General features: G+C 43.4%; 4 protein-coding genes across 5 annotated transcripts; 2 read left to right on the forward strand and 2 right to left on the reverse strand.

Annotated features, from left to right (window-relative positions):
* The first annotated feature begins 330 nt into the window (after window positions 1-330).
* On the forward strand, window positions 331-3,053 carry emb (embigin). Its single transcript, XM_028415353.1, has 9 exons — window positions 331-504; window positions 946-1,023; window positions 1,161-1,344; window positions 1,436-1,518; window positions 1,597-1,733; window positions 1,798-1,959; window positions 2,098-2,215; window positions 2,359-2,401; window positions 2,488-3,053. The coding sequence occupies exons 1-9, from the start codon at window positions 432-434 to the stop codon at window positions 2,546-2,548; spliced, it is 939 nt and encodes a 312-aa protein (XP_028271154.1). The 5' UTR covers window positions 331-431; the 3' UTR covers window positions 2,549-3,053.
* Window positions 3,054-3,058: 5 nt separating this feature from the next.
* On the reverse strand, window positions 3,059-5,354 carry mrps30 (mitochondrial ribosomal protein S30). The gene is made up of 5 exons (XM_028415352.1): window positions 4,735-5,354; window positions 4,290-4,435; window positions 4,066-4,171; window positions 3,666-3,842; window positions 3,059-3,552 (listed from the first exon to the last, which is right to left on the reverse strand). The coding sequence occupies exons 1-5, from the start codon at window positions 5,342-5,344 to the stop codon at window positions 3,293-3,295; spliced, it is 1,299 nt and encodes a 432-aa protein (XP_028271153.1). The 5' UTR covers window positions 5,345-5,354; the 3' UTR covers window positions 3,059-3,292.
* Window positions 5,355-5,475: 121 nt separating this feature from the next.
* malt1 (MALT paracaspase 1) lies at window positions 5,476-12,500 on the reverse strand. 2 transcript variants are annotated; one of them, XM_028413400.1, is made up of 17 exons: window positions 11,872-12,500; window positions 11,346-11,512; window positions 11,143-11,264; window positions 10,861-11,008; window positions 10,599-10,777; window positions 10,417-10,513; window positions 10,270-10,317; window positions 9,819-9,842; window positions 9,684-9,734; window positions 8,651-8,854; window positions 8,393-8,570; window positions 8,215-8,286; window positions 7,777-7,904; window positions 7,498-7,647; window positions 6,928-7,085; window positions 6,713-6,838; window positions 5,476-6,218 (listed from the first exon to the last, which is right to left on the reverse strand). In XM_028413400.1, the coding sequence occupies exons 1-17, from the start codon at window positions 12,018-12,020 to the stop codon at window positions 5,727-5,729; spliced, it is 2,493 nt and encodes an 830-aa protein (XP_028269201.1). In that variant the 5' UTR covers window positions 12,021-12,500; the 3' UTR covers window positions 5,476-5,726. The 2 variants fall into 2 exon arrangements, with proteins under 2 accessions (XP_028269201.1, XP_028269202.1); XM_028413401.1 differs by lacking the exon at window positions 10,270-10,317.
* Window positions 12,501-15,104: 2,604 nt separating this feature from the next.
* prlrb (prolactin receptor b) lies at window positions 15,105-21,295 on the forward strand. The gene is made up of 9 exons (XM_028413405.1): window positions 15,105-15,208; window positions 16,302-16,455; window positions 16,988-17,120; window positions 17,748-17,917; window positions 18,911-19,077; window positions 19,250-19,391; window positions 19,483-19,579; window positions 19,665-19,734; window positions 19,811-21,295. The coding sequence occupies exons 2-9, from the start codon at window positions 16,395-16,397 to the stop codon at window positions 20,573-20,575; spliced, it is 1,605 nt and encodes a 534-aa protein (XP_028269206.1). The 5' UTR covers window positions 15,105-15,208; window positions 16,302-16,394; the 3' UTR covers window positions 20,576-21,295.
* Window positions 21,296-21,327: the final 32 nt, after the last annotated feature.

The raw sequence follows: 21,327 nt of genomic DNA on the forward strand, positions 1-21,327 counted from the left end.
CATAAGACATTCAGCAGCCAAGCCCTCTCATATATCACAGCAGGTCACCTTGCAGAACGCTCCACAGTAGCAACAGAACAGTAGTCATAGTAGGACGGATCTAATATTTCTAAATACACACACACAGCCACAGTTTGCTTTAAAGAACATAGATGTTTATTTCAGTATATCCTGTGCACAGTCGGCCACACAGGGTGGGATACCCTGTACTATCCCACGCAGAGCTGCGCCCTGCCCGACTGAATAATGGATGGAGGAGTCAGCCACCCACAAGCTGCAGAGTGATTGTGGCTGCGTCACTTGTGCAGATAAAGAAGGAGAAGGGGGAGGATGGTGGGGGAGTGGTCAGACGATGCAGCAGACACACACACACACACACACACACACACATTGAGACACTTGCTCATAGAGAGGACAGAAGCATTATAACCATGGCTGCCTCCTGGAAACAGCTCTTTTTTCAGATCCTGCTGCTTTTCATCTGCTGTGGACGCATCAACACAGGTAAATAAATATGATATAAATTCATTCTGACGAGTATATAGTTTGGTACCTTTTCTGCCGTATTTCCACTCTAAATGTTCATTTAACCTTGTGAGAGGAAGAAGATGTCACTCTGTGTTTTTGTTACTTCTCCCAAAAGCATAAAATTATATCATGGTGGAAGGAGTACTTTAAAACCATATTTAGGTAAGGTAAAATTAAAAAAAGAATATTTTAGAACATTAAGGACTTAAAATCAATTCATTACTTAATTTATTTATACATTTATGATTCACTTTGACATTTAAAAGTAGTTAAACACTTCCTGGTCAAGCTGTAACCAAGCAACCCTTTCCCTATAGCAAAAACATACACAAGCCAACACAGCAGTATACTGTTATCTAGTGCTACATTTCAATGATTGATACTAAAGCATCTTCTTTGTGTATGTCTTCCTGTTAGAGACAACAGGCTCAACTCCGGCGCCGCTGGTTCCCACCACTCCTTTATCAACAGATGTGAAAAGTGTCGTCCTTACAGGTGGTCGATCAGAGCATATAGAGCTGCATTGTGTCTTTTTGTATCCCTGCTCCCTCTGTAAACATGGCTACTGAGTCCTTTATGTGTTGAATTGGTGCTTGCACATTGAATTTCTCCCTCCCGCGTGTTTGTCACAGGTGAAAGTCACACTGAGAACATTGAACTGCTGAACCCTGTCAATCTGTCTCTGGAGTGTACCTGGACCGGGAATCCCATCAAACTGCCAAACATCACTGGTTTCTGGAGGAAAGATGGGAATGAGATTCAGAACAGTCATCTCACAGTGCAGCTTGAGAACAACCAGTATAATATCAAACAAGTGTGAGTCCTGCATCTGAATATTCCATCCATATGCAAAAAAATATGTTTGATTTATTAGGTATAATATCTCTCATCTGTTTTTGTTCTACAGGTTCAGTATAGTCAGCGAGAAAGATCTTGGAAATTACTCCTGTGTGTTTGGAAATGAAGTGAAAGTAGATTTTATTTTGGCAGGTACAGACCACATCCTTTCTTTTGTCTCATTGATGGTGAACATATTAATATAAACAGCCATTAACTCTGCTCCTGCAGCTCCACAGATCACTGAGGTGCGAGATAAGCCCATAGTCAGCTATGTGGGGGATTTTGTGGTGATTGAATGCAAAATGGATAAAACCAAACCCATGCCCAGCACCTGGAACTGGTACAGAGACAATGGGACAGAGAAGGTGAGAAAGCATGGCCTGAAATGACACACCTGCAGCAATGATGTGCCGTTGTTTTGTCCCACAGGTTCAGATCATGGCTGCTGCAGAGCCTGGTCGCTACGAAATAAAAAATAACGAGTGGGAGACCAAGCTGAGGGTGCACAACCTGACGGAGGCAGACAGAGGCCTGTACTACTGCGGGGCTGTGTACGCCATCGGCACCACGATGGGCCAAGTGAAGCTCAAGGTCAGTGTCAGCTACTGTATTAGATGCTATGCTGGCTAACTAGCACAGCTAGTGGCACACAGTAGTATTACACAATGGTCCACTTTATGTTTTCAACAAACTAAAAAACAGCTAATTTGTTTCACTGATTTTTAAAAGGTCATCACCTTCCTGGAGCCTCTGAAGCCCTTCGTCACCATCGTGGGGGAAGTAATCATCCTGGTTGCCGCCATATTGCTATATGAGAGAAGTCAGTCCAAGCAAACAGACAGAGCAGGTGATCAGACAATACCTGTCCCTCTCTACTACAGCAATATACAGTATTTCCTCCTTTCACTGACCCTGTAAAGCCAATATACTCCACACAATATGACAATTCTACTGTAGATATCATTTTTTTTATTGTCCTTGTAACTGTAGCTTTCCCAGGACGTGTGGAGAATGCTGATGAGAACAGCACACAGTGAGTGACAGTGTCATTTCTCTAATTTTTAGAGATTTATTTGCAGCGTTTTATGACGTCTGAATGAATTTCTCTGCTTTATACAGGACGCAGAGTGAAGATAAGGGAAATGAAGACAGTTCTTCAATGAGGCAGCGCAAAATCTAAACAAGGCTAAAATCCAGGAAATGCAATATGTGAACTTCTTTTAAGATGTGAATGATTTAAAGAGCAATATTTCACAGTTATCTGATATAATCAACATATCGCTCTACGCTAACAGCCACGTCGGCCTGTGTTTTGCAGGAAAGACTCACTTGTGTAGCCGACTTCACACCTCAATCTGCATTTGTTTCTTTTCTGAGAAAACAGGAAGTGCATTCACTTTCCCCCGGAACAACTCCCACCTCAGCTTAGCTGCAGCATTGTGGTTTATGAGCAGTGCCTTATACTCTCAAAAAGCAACTGACTATTCACTGTGCTTGCACTGACTTTTGTCACTTTTTAAGAGGTTATCCTTCTCTACTCTACTGCCTACAAATCACAAGTATATTCAGTAATATCCTCCTATATGTAGATGTTTTGTGACGTCAAACTGCACTGTGTATGCAAAAAAATATATATTAAAACTACAAGAAGTGCTTTCTTCTTAGTAGTAAGTATGGACTAACAAGCAAGTGTCAGCATGATATTTATTTTTCATAAACACGGTCTGGAAGGTTGACAGTGGGGGATTTCTCTCCTGGATTATTTTTGCATCATTCATACAATAATATATGAGTGTGTGCACCTTCAGCAGGATCTGTCGGGCACAAAGAGCTGCTTCAGATAGTAGTGCATCTGGACATAACACCACACTGCAAAGTCAAAGTGATGAGCAACCACAGAAAGCTTCTAGAGAACTAAAGCTCTCTACGGCTGGTTCATAAGGAACTGAAGCAGAAGCTTGAGGACGCCATCGTTCAGACCCACCACCTCTCCGTCCTGGACTCTGTCATAGAGCCGTAGGCTCTCGGTGCCCCACAGAAGGTTTTTTCTGGGGTTGTTGACGTCTGTATCTACTGAAAGAGCCAACGTGTTGAGCTGGTAGCAGAAAAAGGAGAAGAAATGACCATCTGTGACCACGGCCTGGGATACGAAAGGCCTGGTGACGTCCTCCTGCGCCCAGAAACCTACAGGAGGTGAGAAGGAAGTGTGACTACCAGCTCCTACTGCTCTCCACTTCAAAGACAAAAATAAACCAGGGTGTAGACAGAGATGCATCTTCGCTTTGTGGAAGACTCACCCTGGTACATGGCCTGAGCTCCTGTCCAGGCAAACAGGCTGGTGAGTCCATTGGCTCTGAGGAACACCTCCACCTGGTCAGACTGCTGCCGTCGAGCCATCCGGTCCCTGTGAAACCTGTCCGGCACCAGGTGGAACTGAGTGTGTCCATAACATGCAGGGTCTGGAAGCTTCGCACCTGTTCATGTGACCAAGAGAATGTACTGCTTTAAATAACTGATCAATGACTGAGCTAAACATTAGCACCCCCTATTGACAAAAAGACATAACTCAAGCCATGATCACATTCAGACAGACAGACAGACAGACGCATTATTGATCCCTGAATAAAGGTGAATAAATTAAAATGTAATGTTCTCAGAACCACGTGATCACAGTCAACGTGCTTGTTGCCATGTTACCTGTGAAGACGTTGTTGTCATACTGTCTTCTAAACATCGGCATCAGGTTTGGAGCAAGTTTGATCTCTGGAACATCGGCTTCATAGGACGCCTCCATCGGCACAAACTAAGAACACAAGAGCACAGGAAGTCACACAGTTAAACCACATTGTCACATACTGTGAATTTTCTAATCAATTCATCCCTGAAGTTCCATTGATTTCTGGTCTGAGAATGATCTGTACCTGTGGTAGCTGTTCCGTTATCCTGATCTGGCAGCGAGGCTTGTCGTCGATCTGGAACCTTGTTGGCTCCAGGTTGCCTTTGCGGTGCCCCTTTGGGATGACTCTCTGTCCTCTCCTCCAGTAGAAGTTCACCTGGGGGTCGATGTCTGATGGAGCAAATAAACGTTAAAAACACACACTTCCAGTTTATGTTGCATCACCGTTCAACAGTGAAGTACTGAAAAGCAGCAAATCAATGTTGTTGAGATGTTGCACCCTGAATCAAATATCTAAATCAATACATATGGAGAAACAAAGAGCATAATCTGTAATCACAGTTTTATTTCCACTATAAATGATTATATAAATGATTAGATCTCAATGTTAGGGATGGTGTGTTCAAAAGTACCTAAAGTAATAAACTGAAATTCAGGCTTTTGAGGGCTTATTTGTTTTTGTTTCATACCCAGACTGGAGAGTCGGAGCAGCGGGTTGTATTTGGACAGAGAGTAGGTGAGTTCAGCCACCAGAGTCCTGAGGAAAGGTCCGACCACCAGCTCCTGGTTTCTGTACAGGAAAGGTTTGCGTTTCTTCATGTGCCAGTGCTCCTGTAAAATCACACGGGTCACTAAGGAGCGGATGTCCGCGAACGCATCACCTTCTATCCCGGGCACTGCAGGCTGAGCCGCGGCCGGTGGAGAGGTCCCTTCTTCCCCTGCCTGCTTCTCCGGGCCAACGTTGAATTTCTCGGGCAGGCCCGGGATGTATGCGGTCTTGGTAAAGTGCTGGTACCATCTGTCAGCGTTCCGTGCGAAAGTCTGAGGGTAGACGACAAATTTCATGCGCTGGATACGAGTCAGAAGGTGGATCTTCTCCGGTATCGGGGAGGCGATTATCCTTTTTAGTTGTTCCTCATTCCGTCGCAGCAGCGAAGATTTACTTTTGGCCGTGAGTGAGGGGACTATCGGGGGATACGCCGGCTCCTTGACCGCTTCCTCTGTCTGGATAAACCTTTGGTTTCTGATGGAAGACAAGTTTTTAGGGAGCAGCAAGGACAACCGTGTGCGGGCCGCCATGTTTCTCCAAAGACTTCTTCCACTGTTTTATTTTGACACAGAAATAAAACTCTCACACAACAGCGCCCCCTTACGGCGAAAAAGTCCAAACAAAATTCATTGGTGTACAATTCAAGTGCAGCTGTTTTATTTGGTTTTATTTGGGTTACACTTTCCACAGCTCCAGTTCAAATACATCTTTGTAAGAGATATAATTTCAGGTCTATGTAAAAGACTAATGCCATCAAATTCACAGTGCAACAAAAATATACTGTCAGTATTCATACAAGGTCAGTATTCAGCTTGTAGAAACATATAATGCTTAAATGAATTTAAAAATATTAAAATATTTTCATAGGTAACAGAAAGAGCAGCAGTATTCCAGATACTACAGACACGTGTTTCACTGCGACTGAAGGTGCAAACTGTTGATGAAGACCGTCTGCAGCTCGTTGATGTCGTCAGTCGTCTCTATGGGGATGCTGAGCCTGCCCGGCGAGCTGGAAAACCTGCTACAGTCGTATGTCGGCTCGTAGCGGCACTGACTCAGATTTTCGTAGCAGGAATCCCCACAGCCGCCCACCGCGCCCTGCATCGCCTCACAGGTGTCCAGGTAGTGGTGCTGTGGGGAGAGGCGGTTGTAGTCCAGGGCCTGGTGCGGCCTGTGATAGGGGTGGAGGTGGTGTTCGGGCCCAGGGCTGTGACATGGGCTGTGGGACGGGCTGTGGGGCATCAGGCAGGTCTGCAGGCAGCTATTTCTGCGCATGGCCCGGTGGAGGTCCAGTCGAGCGATCAGCGGCTTTCCGATGTTGATGCTTTTGGTCCAGTGGATGGGGTGATCGTCATCCATGGCTGTAAAGCTGCCCTGGAGGCACACGGTGAAGACCAGCTCCTCCTGCAGCAGAAAACCATTAATAACATGCTCAATCAACACTGGCTGTATTAATTATACCAAATTCTTGTATGTTGACCAGGTAAAAACCATATCTATACATCAATGGGGCAGCAGTGGCTCAGTGGAAGCAGGGTTGTCCAATAATCAGAAGGTTGGCGGTTCTATCCCAGGCTCTGCCCTAGTCATTGTAGTGCAAGGCACTTTACCCACTCACTGTATAAATGTATAGAAGTGTATGAATGAATCGGTGGTGGTCGGAGAGGCCGTAGGCACACCACGTCTCCGTCAGTCTCCTCCGGGGTAGCTGTGGCTACATCTGTAGTTCACCACTGCCACTGTGTGAATGTGGTGTGAATGAATAATGCATCTGAGTGTCCTATATAATTTTGATGTATTATTATTATCAACACTGTCATTGTAGTAGTGTTAGCATTCAGCGGCTGCTTAACTATTATAGCCCTGTCTTTGCACAGTGTTTCTGCCAAAGTTTTTACCCTGAGCTTCTGCAGAGAGCTGAGTCTGGTGTAGAGACAGTGTTGCGGCAGGCTGCTGGACAGCAGATAGATCCCTGTCTCCTCTGGGGTCTCTCTGTTCATCTCTTTGGGATCCACATCCAGATCCTGCAGGAAGAAAAGGCCCCAGTCAAAATCACGTTCTGGCTTTTATCTGTAGAATTTGGTAATAAAAATCTTCTTTTAACCAAGGTGACCTGTGAGAAGTCGGTGACGTGAGCCTGGCAGAAGGACATGTCCTCGGGCTTCTTAATGATGTGCGTGTAAATGACGAGCACGTTGGAGAACTCTGCAGCGAAGCCCAGCTTGATCTGAGCCCCGCAGTCAAAGGTGAGACTCATACTCTCTGGAAGCTCTGGAAAAACACACATTGAACCCATGATTATACTTGATTTATTTCAAAAACCACACCCAAGTTAACACTGTTTTTGTAATGTGATTATATTCTATACAACTTGGAAAATTTGAAGTCTGTCAAATGCTTCAACTGAAAGACACACACACACAGAATAATCTCTCTAATCTTTATAGCATCTGTGTTCCATAAGCAAATATTTACAAGCTGATGGGAGAGGAAGAGGCTAATACTGTGGTCACTGAGTGCCCCTGACTGCCGACGTGCTGCCCAGTTGACAACAAGTTTCCGACAACAGCGCAATTGTCTTGGTCAAAGTCAAACAGAGTCCACATTTGACTTGCATGCAGCACTGTGCCACAATAAACAAACAGGGGCTTCCCAGCGTGGTGAAAAGAAATGATACACTCACCGTGAGCTTTGGCCCACTGGTGGCTGTGAGCGTGAGCGAGATCAGCGCTGTCGCCGGGCAGAATGGGGTCAGTCAGCGCTCTCCTCTCTGACAGGCTGCTGCGGATCTCCAGGGCCTGCTTCCCCTTGGTAGCATCAAACTGACCCATATCTGGACACAAAATGACACAATAACATCAAACAAACCCTTAACATGAGCCGACACTTAGAGTTAGAGTTGATACCTAAGTTTATTGCTGCCTGTGATGTTTCATGTTTTTTTATTGCATGTTTCTCTCACCCTCAGCCACTCTGTCCAGCACTGTGGTGATCTTCTCATCATCTAGCAGCCTCTTCTTCAAAAACTTGACAAACACACCATTGGTGAAGCCACTGGAGCTCAACTCAAACGCCTCAGCATCCTGGCACCTGAAGGGCCAAAGAGATCATTTAACATTTCTAATGTACATTAGAAACATTTTTATTTGTAACAATAATAATAATAATAATAATACAACTTTGAACTGTATGCCAGGGAAAGAAGAAGCCAGTGGTTTTGGACAGGGGTGATGTGGTGAAGGGTTTTGGTGATTAATGTGCTGCTTGAGGAGTTGATGCAGAGGTTAGTGACATGTGTTGATGGAGACAGGGTAGAGTTGTTTCTACAGAGGCTAAAATTGTGAGTGTGTGTTTGTGAAGGCTATAAGGTAAGTTCTGAGTATTGACGTTTCAGACTTACGTGGCATATCCAAAGACGATGTTGGCCGTGACTCTCAGGACAATATTTGGAGTGCTGTCATCATGAAAATTCCTGGAAAGTAATAGAAATAAAATCAGTATTAGACAGGAAAACTATACATATTAGACCTTTGTTTCATTTCAATCCCATCAGACTGGAAAATAGCTCAAGGACTGACCTCTTCCTGCACATGTCCAGCAGAAAAACATTGAGCCCGGTCTCTTTCTCCTGCATCAGTTTAAGGATGCTCTGCACACACAGGCAGTTAGCTGAGCGGTACGGGTTTGGCGCATCTACCGGCACCATGAAACTGTTCCCATAGTTTTCATATCCATGACCAGCATAGTACAGGAGGCCTAAAGAGGGATGCATGCAGTTTAGTCAGGCTATTACATCAGTGTCTTGTTTTGGGCTTTGAGTATTTCCATCTGTGTACCATAAACTCCTTTGTGAAGCAGCAGCAGGAACTCATCCACAGCGTTCCTCATCTCCGACTCGGTGAGGTCCAGCAGGGAAACCACCTTGAAGTTGAGCTGCCGCAGGAGATTGGTGAGGTCGTACACGTCCACCATGGGAGCTTTGAGCTGTGGGTGGTTCTGGTACGACAGATTGCCGATCAGCAGGGCCACTTTGTCAGTTGCTGCAGGGAAAGCAAACATTAGAAAGGAAGAAGATACAACTTTCACATCACTGCAAGAATTGAGTGTAAACTAAACCATAGTGTTCAAATTCCGATGGAAATCGTCCTTAACTATTTTTAGCTTTAATGAAACGATCCCGAAAATGTAGAAGCAGAATATAAGCAAATAAGAGCCATTCAGAGAAGGTCTGGTTGCAAATCTTTCCACTCTGAAACTAAATTAGTACTTTTGAAAGTGAGACCAAAACCCTCTGAACAGGTTGGTATGTTTGGTCCATGCCGAAACCTGCTTAGATAATGTGCAGTCAGTGAGCCATCTCACATGTCTGTTTTAATTAAACTAAAGATGAGTTAACGTATGACAGACATGTGTTCCTTTATTTTGGACTATATATATATGTGGAGTACCAATAACTACCAGCAGATAACTGGCAGCAGATACATTTACATGAAGTGGATTGACTATATTTGTGAGGTTGGTTCAGGTAATGGTGATAGAAGGTACAGCAGTAAACCAGAAAATGCACAGAGGAAGGAAGTGGATCACACTGTGATGACATTAATAGCTGTTTGTTATCAGACACTTTCTGGGGAGTTTGTAATTTTCCATTTTTAGGTGTTAATTTCTGTCATTGTTTGCTTTATGTTGACAAAAATATTTGCAGAAAAGTTTCACATCATTTTGTTGTTGTTGTTGTTTTTTTGGCACACTGAGAAGAGAACTGATGTACACCACATTGCCATAATCATTTCAACAATAGAGAGACAGCTACGCACTCCGAATCATAATCACTATAATAAGCCAGAACTCAAAAATAAAAAGACTCACCGTAAAGTTGTTCTGGAATACTGTTAAGGGCAAATTCACTGGAACCTAAAACTGCAACGTCACAACAAGTGATCAGAAAAAAAAGTGATACAGAAAAAAATAACATGTGTCTAAAGCAATGTGTAAACATCTTACCTCCTCCCATGGCATAAAAGTCATCTAGGAGTGAAGAATAGAAATCCATTACCATCTTATACACTCAAGATTTATGACTACCGATACAGATTGATTAAAGGAATCAAGTCAATAAAAACTAATCAGTTAATCAAAGAACAACAACAACAGGTTCCATGCAGAACAGTGCAGGTCTGTGACACCAGCAGTGCCACAAGATTAGGTCAATAGAAGCAGCTCAGTGTGGGTTTCAGGAGCGTTAAAAACTCGTAGCATCCTTAAAGTTTGATTGGAAGTAAAGAGATTATTAGTCAACCCACGAAACATGAAGATAAAAACCCTGTGAGTCCAAATGTTAGTATGTATGTGGCAATAATCCAGATCATCACCCACATGCAGTTAAAGAACGTGTGCATGCAGCTACCGCCTGATTACTGTGGCCCTATTCAACACGCGGTGCCTTCAACTCTACCTTCAGAGCACTCCATTGCCCCTGAAATCTGCACAGATATCCTCGGTGCTTTCATTAAAGAACACAGGCAAAGAGTCACTCAGATGTAATGACATGAATGACTGCTTTTATAGCATCAAATCAAAAGTGATTTCCGTTTTGACCTACCTATCACAACATCAACCTCATTGGTCCACATTCTCTCAGTGCTGCTGCTGATCTCACAGCGATACCTGCCATGGTGATCCAGCATCACATGAGGAATCTGAAAGGCAAAGACATCCCCCTGAAATGTCTGAAAACTATAAACAATTCCAAAATAAAGGGTAAAAAACTCTGCCGCTCCTCACTGTGAGTTTTCTTTTTATGGCTTTGGAAATCGGGACTCCATTTCTGTGCCACTGGTATCGAGGGATTGGCCGTCCCACAGCTCCACACTCCAACTGCAGGGTTTCACCGATTTGCAGGTTCTGGCAATTAGGCTGGATTACCAACTTCAGCCGACCGTCTAAGGATAGATAGCTCTGCCCTGGTGATGTGGGGAGAAAAAAAAACATCATTGCTACGGTGTCTTATTAGGATATAAATTGCTAATTCACCCTGGTGTGTCACCATAAGACATGCCGACATTCAGGACATCGACCTGCGCCCACTGGCAGAACTCAACAGCATCACCACAGTTGACCCGACAGATGTAAAAGCCAGCATCCTTCAGATGGATGGGACTTATCACCAAGTCTGGAGAGACGCCATTCGGCACCTGATGGTGCAAAAAATGTGAATCACAATAAGCTGCAGGAAGGTTGCAGACTACATATGTGTGTGTGTATGTAATGCATATAAAAGAGGAAATATCTGGTCTCTATCTAAGCCCATAAAGAGGATTACACGTACCTCTTCCCTGGATTTGAACCACTGGTACTGCACTGGAGACTTGCCCACAGCGTGGCAGCTCAGCCGCAGATTGTGGCCACATACAAGAGCAACAGACTGGGGCTGAATGAGGATCTGCAGGGCTGTGCATTCAAAAGACAATGTGAAGTCACACATGTTCACTGTACCCTCCACCCACCAAATAACACAGACCATAACCATACCCGCTGGCTTCAAGCACTGCAGAGCCTCTGTGTTGCCCAGAGTTTGGAGGTAATCCATCAGGTGACCGGTGGCACAGCCTCGCTCTCCCATCAGCCTCAGCAGCATGTGGCTCGGGCTGCCCTCGAGCTCCAGCACTTTCAGCGAGCACATCTCCATGTCATCCGAGCTGAGAAGGGATAACAGAGTCAATGTTATGACCAATGTCCAAGTGAGGCTGACGTTTGGAGAACTAGAAACACTACAAGATAATGTAAAATAAATCTGTATTATTGATGAATGGTTGCCATAGCAACCAGATCTATGACTCTAAAATAGCTGTGACATATACATAATTAAGTCTGATCCAGTCTGATTGCAGAAAAGTATGAACAGCACCGATTTATATCCCACTGTATTTAATTTCTCAGCCAGATTAGTGTATTCATACAGCAGCAGTAATCCAGATTTACACTCTAAACTACACGTTTATTTACACCAGGAAGTCAGTTTACAGGTACAGTTTCGTCGTTTACAGCAGGAACCTACCTGACTTTAAACCTTCTATCACTGCCGACGATCTCTCCGAGTCTTCGCCATCCTTTATTGCTGGATTTGTCCAACACCTCACAAAGTTTCCTCACGACCGGCTCCTTCAGCAAACTGATCTTCGTGGACCGGTCCAAAGAATCAGACATGGTAACAAAAGCAGAACACACAGATACACATACACACAACCTCACACACACACACACGCGAGTCTACTTCCTGAAAGAAATGGTAAAAAAACAGACACACCTACGACATGACTGTCTTGGTTTCCCTCCCGCGAACTGCGGTTTAGCTGCTGCACAAAGATCGTCTATGTGTTAGGATGAGGTAGTGTTTATTTTAGACGGTTAGCCGATAACTAGCTCGCCAATCAGATGTCAAATCGTTCTTTATTTACATTTTTTCCCTTCTAAGTGTCGACCAAGCATTCCGATCGTAGTGTGACGTCAGAAACAACACGTTTACCATTGAATAGAGAGTGTGTTATATCCTTAACTAGCAATAGTTTAAATCCGGAAGGCGTAAAGAGGACAGAGTGGGACATCTTGCTCTGCCGTGTCTGCACTCGGTTCAGGTGGATGGGTCTTTTCTCCCTCTTCCTCCTCTTCCTCCTCCTCCCGTAACACCTGACATGTCAGATCAGATGCTCCCTTTTAAAGGTGTGAACAGTCGGAGCACTGCCATGCCTTCTCTCCACCCTGTGTTAGTCAGTGTCAGTTTGTAGTTCATTTACAAGTGAACAAAAGGTGAATGGACACTAAATGATCATGTGTTTTTGCAGGTCTAGGTGTAATCCCTGTTTGATTTTTATCCATAAAAGGAATATAAGTCAACCTTTTATTACATATAAGTAAGTATTTATCTATATTTAACAGCATTCCAGGCAGACTTCTACTGTTAGTTTTGCCCCTAATCCCAAACATCTCCTCTCTGCCTCCTGTATTATTCATGAATTCAGTGTCACCTCTGATTGTGTGTCATGTCTCTGCTTGTGATGTCTCTTAGATGACTGTGATGGTTAAAAAATGTCAAAATTATACCTGTTTGTTTCTGGTGAGAACAAGTCACGCAACCAAGCCACAGTGTCACTGACATCACTTCCTGTTTCAGGGTGCCTTGCGTGACGGTTTGTGACAGTTTCGTGGCCTCACAGTTCCTATACTGTCTCACACTTTAATGGCTATAGTAAAACAGAGAGTGCACTGGATCCCTCACACCTCACGACAACAGTCACTTCAATGACTTAACAATCTCATGTTTAATTAAAGTGAATGTTTTTTCAAGTCATGGTCACTGCATTTGAATAATGTATGCACCGAGACACACTCCAACTGAGGCACTTCTTCCTCCTCTAAGCGCACAAGGACAGTTCAAACATGTCACATACTACACATTATATATTTTTTTTAATTCTGCACTGAGCTCGTAAAGTCAGGCTAATATCAGCCCTGCAGACAGTGGAAAAGTACCTCCGCTCATTCAGCTGGACAGAAATGTTTGGTTGCTGTGCATGTTAACCCACACTTCACCTGCACTACCCTTCATCACCTGTTCCTCCGATCAAACGGCACACTTACAATTTATAGAGTCTCCCTGAGAAAATTGTTTTAAAATAAATGTATTTCTTTGAAAAGGTTTTTTTGACATGCTAGCATTATGCACATATTTTTTAGATGGATTTCCATTGAACAAATTAACAAATTAACTTTACAGTATGCGTAGTATAATTTATTATATTCATATATATAGTAATGCAATAATTTCTAAAAAACAAAATATGGAGGTGGTAAATTAAATTAAATTAAATTAAATTAAATTAAATTAAATTAAATTAAATTAAATTAAATTAAATTAAATTAAATAGGATTTAGTTATATTTGATCTGTTCACACTCCTGGTGAATGAGGGGCCCTAAGGCATTGACGCAGTTCTATTTGTGTTCACGACTGCAGGTTTGGACAAAGGCTTTGTTGTGATCAATATGTAGAACATGATTCCTGTGGGCTGGGCTCCTCATTGTTCTGCAGACTGTATGAGGTCTATAAAAAGAACTGACTGCCCTTTGCCTGTGTGAATTGTTGTTTATGAAACTGAAGCACAATGGATTTAAGGGAAATATTAACCCCTTCAATCAACTGTGTTAGATCAGCAGTGAAACATTGAACTCAGAGCAGAACATCATCTCTATATTGAGCTAATGATTGGCCCAGTTTTAATGGCTGCTGCTGCGTCTTCATCTTCTAAAGGAGACAGCAAATTAAAGCCTGAGCAGAAGGAGGCAGAACTGGTTTGTGTCCTGTGTTAAACAGTCACAGATCAGATTTCACCTCTTTTGTTTAGTTATACAGGCAGACGTGTCTGTGAGATCCACAACTGGACTTTGGAGCGCCCCATGTAAAACTACACCTGCTCCTAAAATACAGCATTCATATGTAAAACTGAATAAACACATTTGAATACAGTTTATAACATGACTGTGCACTTTTGTTTTCTTTTGACAATATTTAATACTTTTCTCTTCAGCATTATGATAAAAATTAAACTACTGGCAGCAGAAATGGTTAAGTCACCTTCCTACAGATAAAAGGCTAGCTTACATAACAAAAACATCTTTCTTTGTTCCCAGAAATTATGGTGGGTAAGTTACTGGATGAAAACATTATAGTTTGTTTGTTAGCTAGACCTAAACAAGTGTTATTAGTGTTCATAACTGAACTGAACGTGCTTCATTAAAATCTCTTTTTACTGTCGTTCTCATTGGATTTGACTCATTATCACTATTGGTTTTTATTGATTGAATTGAACTATAACCTGCACGGAATGTGTTATATAAATAAAGAGTTTGATTTGAATGATTGCTTAGCTAGCTAGGACTGTGCTAATAATGCTAACAGGCTCCTCTGCCCTCGGCTAGCTTAGCCTAGCTAAGTAGGGAGCCAGTTAAGTTGACAGCGTGAAGCAAGATTTCAGCTAAAATACTTTTCCTTCTACGTGGATTAACAGTTAAAATATGTTATCTGTAACAATATACTACATAGTTTGTCTTTTTAAATGTGTGAATGTGTAACGAAAAGGCTAACGCCTCCGCCCTGACCTCACAAAGTGAGGCCTCTCTCTTCATTGACGATCTCCGGCTGCACTCAGGTGGGTAACCTGTGACGTCAGTGGACCACGCCCCCTCCTGCCTGTGACTCAGATGACACCTCTCTTCCTCATATCCTCATACCTGAGGTACAGCCCGGTTGCCAGGTGTGGAGAGCGGGGGTCTGTGGATCTGTCATGACTGAAGACGGATACTTTTCCCCTCAGTCACATCTCCTGAGCTCCTGAAGCAGTGAGTGTGTTTTCATTGATCTGTTATCACCGATTTATTGATTTGTGTAATATTAAGCTGTGACCAAAAAAAACAGTGTGCAACTATTTTTGTAGGATTTTTTGTTGTTGCGCTCTTGTGTTGTTTGTGTGTTTGCTGGGTGGCAGGTTGCAACAACATGAACACCCACTGTAGCTGTGCATTGCCAATTATAATTATTGACTAATATACAAAAAGATTGGGACAGTTAGTAAACATGAGGTTCTGTAGAGTCTGTACTGTAGTTTTATATCATTTAATTTAACTATTATGGAAAAATGGAGACTGTAGACATCAGTTTATTTTCAGATCAATAATAAATCAATTATTACAGTAAATAAATTGATAAACTGTCACCTGAGCAGTATTTCAGCTGGTACCTTCTCATTGAAACTTATTTTTTGGGGCTAATTATATGTACGTTCAACCTTTAATCATTAAAAGTCTGTTGGTTACACAGAGGCTGTTATTAATTAATTTATTGATTACATTTTTTTGCTATTATTATTATTATTATTATTATTTTTTTACAATGACATGGTGTTCAGAATTGAGAAATATAAACCTCATCCAGCTCCCGCCTCCTTTAAATAGCAGATCCTGCTAAAACCTGTTAGAACAGGTGTCGCAGCACGAAACTCAGCGTGTTCTGTTTGTGTGTGCTGTCTAAAAGTTTGGAAGAAAGAGAGGGGGGAAAAAAATACACACCCCTGTTGCATCCCGCAAATTACAGTGTGGTTGTCAGAGACAAGATCACCTCCTCCTCTGCTGGTTTATTCATAGAGGTTACGCAGCAAAAAAAAGAAACAAATCTATAAATACAGCTGAGAACCAGCACGCTCGCTCTCTGCTGTCATGTTCACCTTCATCTCATTCATTGGATCTGAATGAAGATGAACTTGCAGGAATAAGAACGTACATGAGAACTGAACTTTTAGTAAGACATCTCCGTGTTTATGCAACAATCCTCCATCAGCATGTGATGGTCGTAGGCGGCCTGTATATGTCAGCCCAAACATGCACAAACAATTATTGGCCCCGCTCACTGTTTTCCCTCCATATCTGTTTGTTTTAGGTAAAAACAGAGGCAGCCACGAGTTCACCTCATTAACCACATGCTGGCGATGTCCCTTATTCTTCACCACAGCGTGTGACACTCTGTGCCAGGATGAAGAGAGGTCTGGGGCTGGCGGTGGTCCTGCTGCTGTCCGCAGCCGTAGAAAGCAGCAGTAAGTGGCCTAGAATAGGCTTAATTCTCTCAAAAATGTTCACTTTGAGCTTTTAGTTTTGAGGTGATTGAACATTTCCTGTTTCATATGAATGAAAAATGCATTAAAACGCATCATCTTTTGTTTATACATTTAGGGGACAGACTCTTTGAATGTGTGACCTACTTGCTTTTGTTCTCAACAAGAGCTGCCACCTTTGCTTTCCTCAAATTGTCATCTATTGTTTATTACTGTGGCGGCGCCAAATGGAGCACAGCAATAGACACAGTTGCTACAACAGGATGTTAAAATGTTATTAGACCCGAGGTAATGTGTGACTGAAAGTGCTGGGAGTTGAACGTAGCCTTGGGCTTTATGAACGCCGTTTTACTAAAGGTGAAAAAGGACACTTCCTGTTTTGAGTTTTTAAAATTGTGTGTGTGTCTTTTGCTGCCAATGTTAGCCACATGAAATTCTCTAAAACAGACCAAAAGGTCTGGATACAGGTGCTGCACTGAGGATTTGGGAGCTGATGCGTCACCTGTGTTTCCAGGCACGTCTCCACCAGGAACACCGGTGCTGCTTGGCTGCAGGTCCCCTGAGAAGGAGACGTTTACCTGCTGGTGGAAGCCCGGCTCGGATGGAGGGCTGCCGACCACGCACCGCCTCTTCTACGAGAGAGAACGGTCAGTGTGTTTCCAGATTTGCGTTTCCTTCAAGTCACGTTATATTATTTTCAGATGTTCTGTTTAGTTTCAGATAAGTTTATCACCCTGAGAGTGAAACTGTTGTGTCGCACTCTAAACAAGCAAATGGAAAAGTACCGGGTCCCTCGTTCACACCCTTGTGCTCAGTCAGCTGACCACAAATCTGTGTTGCTGTGCAAGTAAACCTGCAGACTTCAAACATTCAGGTCACCCATGTGACCCTCACTTGCCCTGGCCTCAGGGAAAAATGCCAAAACTTCTATTCAATGATTCATTACCTCGAATTTAACTCTTTATCCCCAGAGAATGAATCCTGACCGAGTTACTGATGGTTTCCTTCGACATTTGAATTCACTGATCTGTGGCATATTTTTCTCTGCACCCCACTTTGGGTGATCGTTGAGAGAAGTTTCTACAGGAACATGTGTGTGTTTCCGTTTCATACCATTAGCTGAATGTCGTTCTGTGTTGCCAACACAGATTTACTGCCCACAGCATAGTTTCACTCTGAAATGCTGACTTTGACAGACACGTATGTCAGCGTAGAGCACTGAGCAGCGTCCAGCCACCCTCCGTCAGTAAAGGTCTTGTTTTGTCTGCATACAGCTTGAAGGGAATTCATGAGTGTCCAGACTACGGCTCTGCAGGAAGTAACTCGTGTTTCTTCAATAAGAAGCACACCTCTATCTGGGTGGACTACTACCTGAGAGTGGTGGCCTCCAACGCCCTCGGGAACACCTCGTCGGACATCTTGGACGTCGATGTGATGGAAATCGGTGAGTTTGTTGAATGAGAAGGGAAGCGAAACTGTTGCAAAAACATAAAGGTCATACTTTCAATAATGAACAATAGAGAATAGCTCAACCTGCTTCAGCTCTGCTGTGCATTTGTGTCAAGACCAGGGGGTGAAAAACTCTAAATTATTGACATGTGTGCAGTCATTAGAGCAGAGATCAACACAGCAAAGCATTGTCTGTATAGACTGAGCTAATGATTGGCACACTTTTATTGCCTGGGAGCCTTCTTGATCTTCCCGAGGAATGGAAAACTACTGAGGGACAGACACGAGGCGCGAATGAAAACCTGAGCAGAATGAGGAGGAACTGGTTTGTGCCCGGCGTTAAACCCGACCACAGTCTCAGATCAGATTTCACATCTTTTGTTTAGTTCTACGGGCGACTATAAGCAGTATTGTTGTTTTTCCCAGGGATCTAAACCGACTGGATCAAATATTAGCTCAAATATTAATTTTTTTTTGGGCGTGTAACGGTACACGGATGCACAGTTTTCCATCCACCTGAGAAACACGTCAGTGAGTATTAGAGAGGCCGCTGTTCAATTTTGTCGTAGCACACGTTGATGATGTACTCCTTGTTTCCTGTGTCACCAGGTAAAACATCTTTAACCTGTTGCTTCACCAGGTGGAACAGCTTTTCTACTAGTTTGCTGTCTGTAGTGTCTTGTAGTGTATTGATACAACGTGCCTTGATGCAGCCTCACACATACATTGATAGGTTTGTAGGAATTTAGTCCTGCAGCTCTAGTTGTGTGGAGTCCAGCTCTACGAGTGATTGATGCAGAAAGTTCTAATCTAGTCGCATTGTGTTATTTCTTAAGTAACACACACTGCCACTACCTTTTCTCAAAGATGGAGAGGAGAGGAGAGGGATAAAGTGGTTGCCATAGTGACAGTGATAACAGTGGAGCAATCCTACAGGCATTTACACCAGGTGTGGAGATCAAGTTTTACCTTTTCTATATCTTGACAGTGAAGCCCTACCCTCCTGAAAACATCACGCTGCTGGTGAAGGAGCAGGAGGGCACTCCGTACCTCCATATCCGATGGGAGCCTCCCCTTAACATCGACACCAAGTCCGGCTGGGTCACCGTGAAATATCAACTGAGAGTCAAGCAAGACAACAGCCACCAATGGAAAGTGAGTGTCCAAGTACAAGTACAATGTGTGTGCTTCATGAGTTTCTCAGTATGATTTTTGCATCACTATAGTGCAGAAAAACAATATTATGCGTCCTGAAAATCATACTAAAATGCAGTTTAAGGTTAATCCAGTACAGATTAAATGGATTTTTTCCCCCTTCTCTGCCTAGAATTACTCATCAGACACACAAACATTTTTGAACTTGCACAGCATTGTGCTGGGGGCAATGTACATGGTTCAGGTGCGCTGCATGCTGGATCATGGTTCCTGGAGCGAGTGGAGCAACACCACTTCTGTGCCAGTCCCCAAGTGTAAGTCTCACAAGGTCTTTACAGCAAGGTGAAGGGTGTTAATAATTAACACACAAACGCTTGTTATTCCTTTTTGTTTTTTTTTTTTTAGATTTTCCTAATGAGAGGCCATTTTGGATCCTGGTGTCCACCCTCTCTGTGGTTCCATTCCTTGCAGCAATATGTATCCTGGTCATGAAGAGGAAGTCGTACGTATCTGATATTTAAACCACGTTTTATAAGAAGTAAAAGATGGCGCCCTGACTCCTGGCTGTTGGTTTTGTTGTTACTCAGTGTGAAGCAGTGTCTTCTGCCCCCTGTTCCTGGTCCAAAGATAAAAGGAGTTGATGTTCAACTTCTTAAGGTAACATTGCATCTACTTTACATTCAAATCCCTCGTGATAGAACCCTGAAAATGATTTACTGAATTCCTCTTCCAGAGCGGACGATCTGAAGAAGTCATCAGTGCCCTGATTGCCAACCAGAACCTTCCTCCTCTGGTGGCCTGGATGGACCAGGTGGAGGAGTTTCTAATCGTGTCCGACTGCAACGACTGGCGTTCACCGGACCCCACCAACCCTCCGAAAAGAAAGAAAAGCTTGATCATTCCTGTGGGTTTCCACTTCGACCAGGATCTCCTATGCAAGGAGCCGCTGCCAAACCACTGGGAAAAAAAGGATGAGATTGTAAAAAACAGCGAAACTCACTCAGAGGGGAGTTTACCCAGCACGGACCTTAACCAGGAACAGCAGCGTGATCACTGTGGAGAGGCCTCTGATCGAGGCGTTTCCACCTGGACAGCAGAGCGCCACCAATGTGCTGCCAATGTCAGCGTCCAACCCTTTGCGATCAGCGGCTATGTGGACATTCAGAGACACATGCAGGAGGCGGAGGGGACGCAGGTGGACTACAGCAGAGTGAAGGAGGTGACCGGCAACGATGCTGTCATCCTGGAGAAGGAGAACGTCCAGAGTCAGAGAGAAGACGAGGACATACCCGAGGACTACAGCAGGGTGGAGGAGGTGGATGGTGACAATGTGGTTTTCCTGCAGACACAAGACGGCTCCTGTAAAAAAAAGGATGAGCACCACACAGACTGCACCAACTTAAAGATGATACACCCTCATCCCAGTAAAGTGGGGGTGTGTGCAGCACTAATGGGCAGCGAATACGTAGACACCACCCCTGCATTCCCTGCCTCGTGATTCACTGTTGAATGAAAGGACAAAGCTGGAGGGAAAGCTGCTGCTGGATAAAATGGAATTATTTTATTGATCCTGCAATTTCTACTGGATGGATGTATACAAAAGACACTTTCATAGTTGACAGGCGAGGTATCTGAAAGAAACGCCCGACGTGTCTTCATTGGTCGTTTGAAGGAGACCTGCACTCATCAGTCTCATGCTAACATTTAGGTCAAACATTATGTGTGCCCGGGAGGCATCCTGACAGTGCTGCTCTTGACTGACTGAAGGAAGAAAGAAGCAACAACTGAGCTGTGTCCCTTTAAAGGCTGATTACATAATGATCTGTGCAGCTTGTTTGTTGTTTCAGCGACAGACGAATTCTGGTCCGACTGGTTTATTCGGCTCATGCGCACAAACAAAGACACATCAGCGCTCAGCGTTGGCAGCACATGCTGAGACACATTTAATGTATACAATCATGTAAGCACGATCGCTGATCTGAATCAGAGTATAAACACACACACACACACACACATTTGTGATCCAATCACCTGCTGTCATGACTGTTCCATTCACCACCGTTACAGGGGATGTATTCTTCTTTTTAAATATTGTTTTTATTGTGAAAAATTATAAATAATAATATATTTATGTCATGTCAGGACAATGTTATTGTAAAATCACCGTCTTTTTATATTCATTCAACGAGTGCAGTAGTATTTAGTGGATAAAGGCGTGCAAGATGATGTTTTTGCTTCACAGGTGCAAAA

Source organism: Parambassis ranga, chromosome 9 (genome assembly GCF_900634625.1).
Source record: "Parambassis ranga chromosome 9, fParRan2.1, whole genome shotgun sequence".
Classification (NCBI taxonomy): domain Eukaryota; kingdom Metazoa; phylum Chordata; class Actinopteri; family Ambassidae; genus Parambassis; species Parambassis ranga.

Excerpts from the sequence above, each read along its gene's own strand:
- emb (XM_028415353.1), top strand. The coding sequence starts at position 432 with ATGGCTGCCTCCTGGAAACAGCTCTTTTTTCAGATCCTGCTGCTTTTC. Across the intron at positions 1,734-1,797 it reads GAGACAATGGGACAGAGAAG|GTTCAGATCATGGCTGCTGC; the intron begins GTGAGAAAGCAT and ends TTTGTCCCACAG. Across the intron at positions 2,216-2,358 it reads CAAGCAAACAGACAGAGCAG|CTTTCCCAGGACGTGTGGAG; the intron begins GTGATCAGACAA and ends TTGTAACTGTAG.
- mrps30 (XM_028415352.1), bottom strand. The coding sequence starts at position 5,344 with ATGGCGGCCCGCACACGGTTGTCCTTGCTGCTCCCTAAAAACTTGTCT. Across the intron at positions 4,172-4,289 it reads TAACGGAACAGCTACCACAG|TTTGTGCCGATGGAGGCGTC; the intron begins GTACAGATCATT and ends TTGTGTTCTTAG. Across the intron at positions 3,843-4,065 it reads TGACAACAACGTCTTCACAG|GTGCGAAGCTTCCAGACCCT; the intron begins GTAACATGGCAA and ends TCACATGAACAG.
- malt1 (XM_028413400.1), bottom strand. The coding sequence starts at position 12,020 with ATGTCTGATTCTTTGGACCGGTCCACGAAGATCAGTTTGCTGAAGGAG. Across the intron at positions 7,905-8,214 it reads ATCGTCTTTGGATATGCCAC|GTGCCAGGATGCTGAGGCGT; the intron begins GTAAGTCTGAAA and ends TTGGCCCTTCAG. Across the intron at positions 7,086-7,497 it reads CCAGTGGGCCAAAGCTCACG|AGCTTCCAGAGAGTATGAGT; the intron begins GTGAGTGTATCA and ends GTGTTTTTCCAG.
- prlrb (XM_028413405.1), top strand. The coding sequence starts at position 16,395 with ATGAAGAGAGGTCTGGGGCTGGCGGTGGTCCTGCTGCTGTCCGCAGCC. Across the intron at positions 16,456-16,987 it reads CGCAGCCGTAGAAAGCAGCA|GCACGTCTCCACCAGGAACA; the intron begins GTAAGTGGCCTA and ends CTGTGTTTCCAG. Across the intron at positions 19,078-19,249 it reads ACAACAGCCACCAATGGAAA|AATTACTCATCAGACACACA; the intron begins GTGAGTGTCCAA and ends TTCTCTGCCTAG.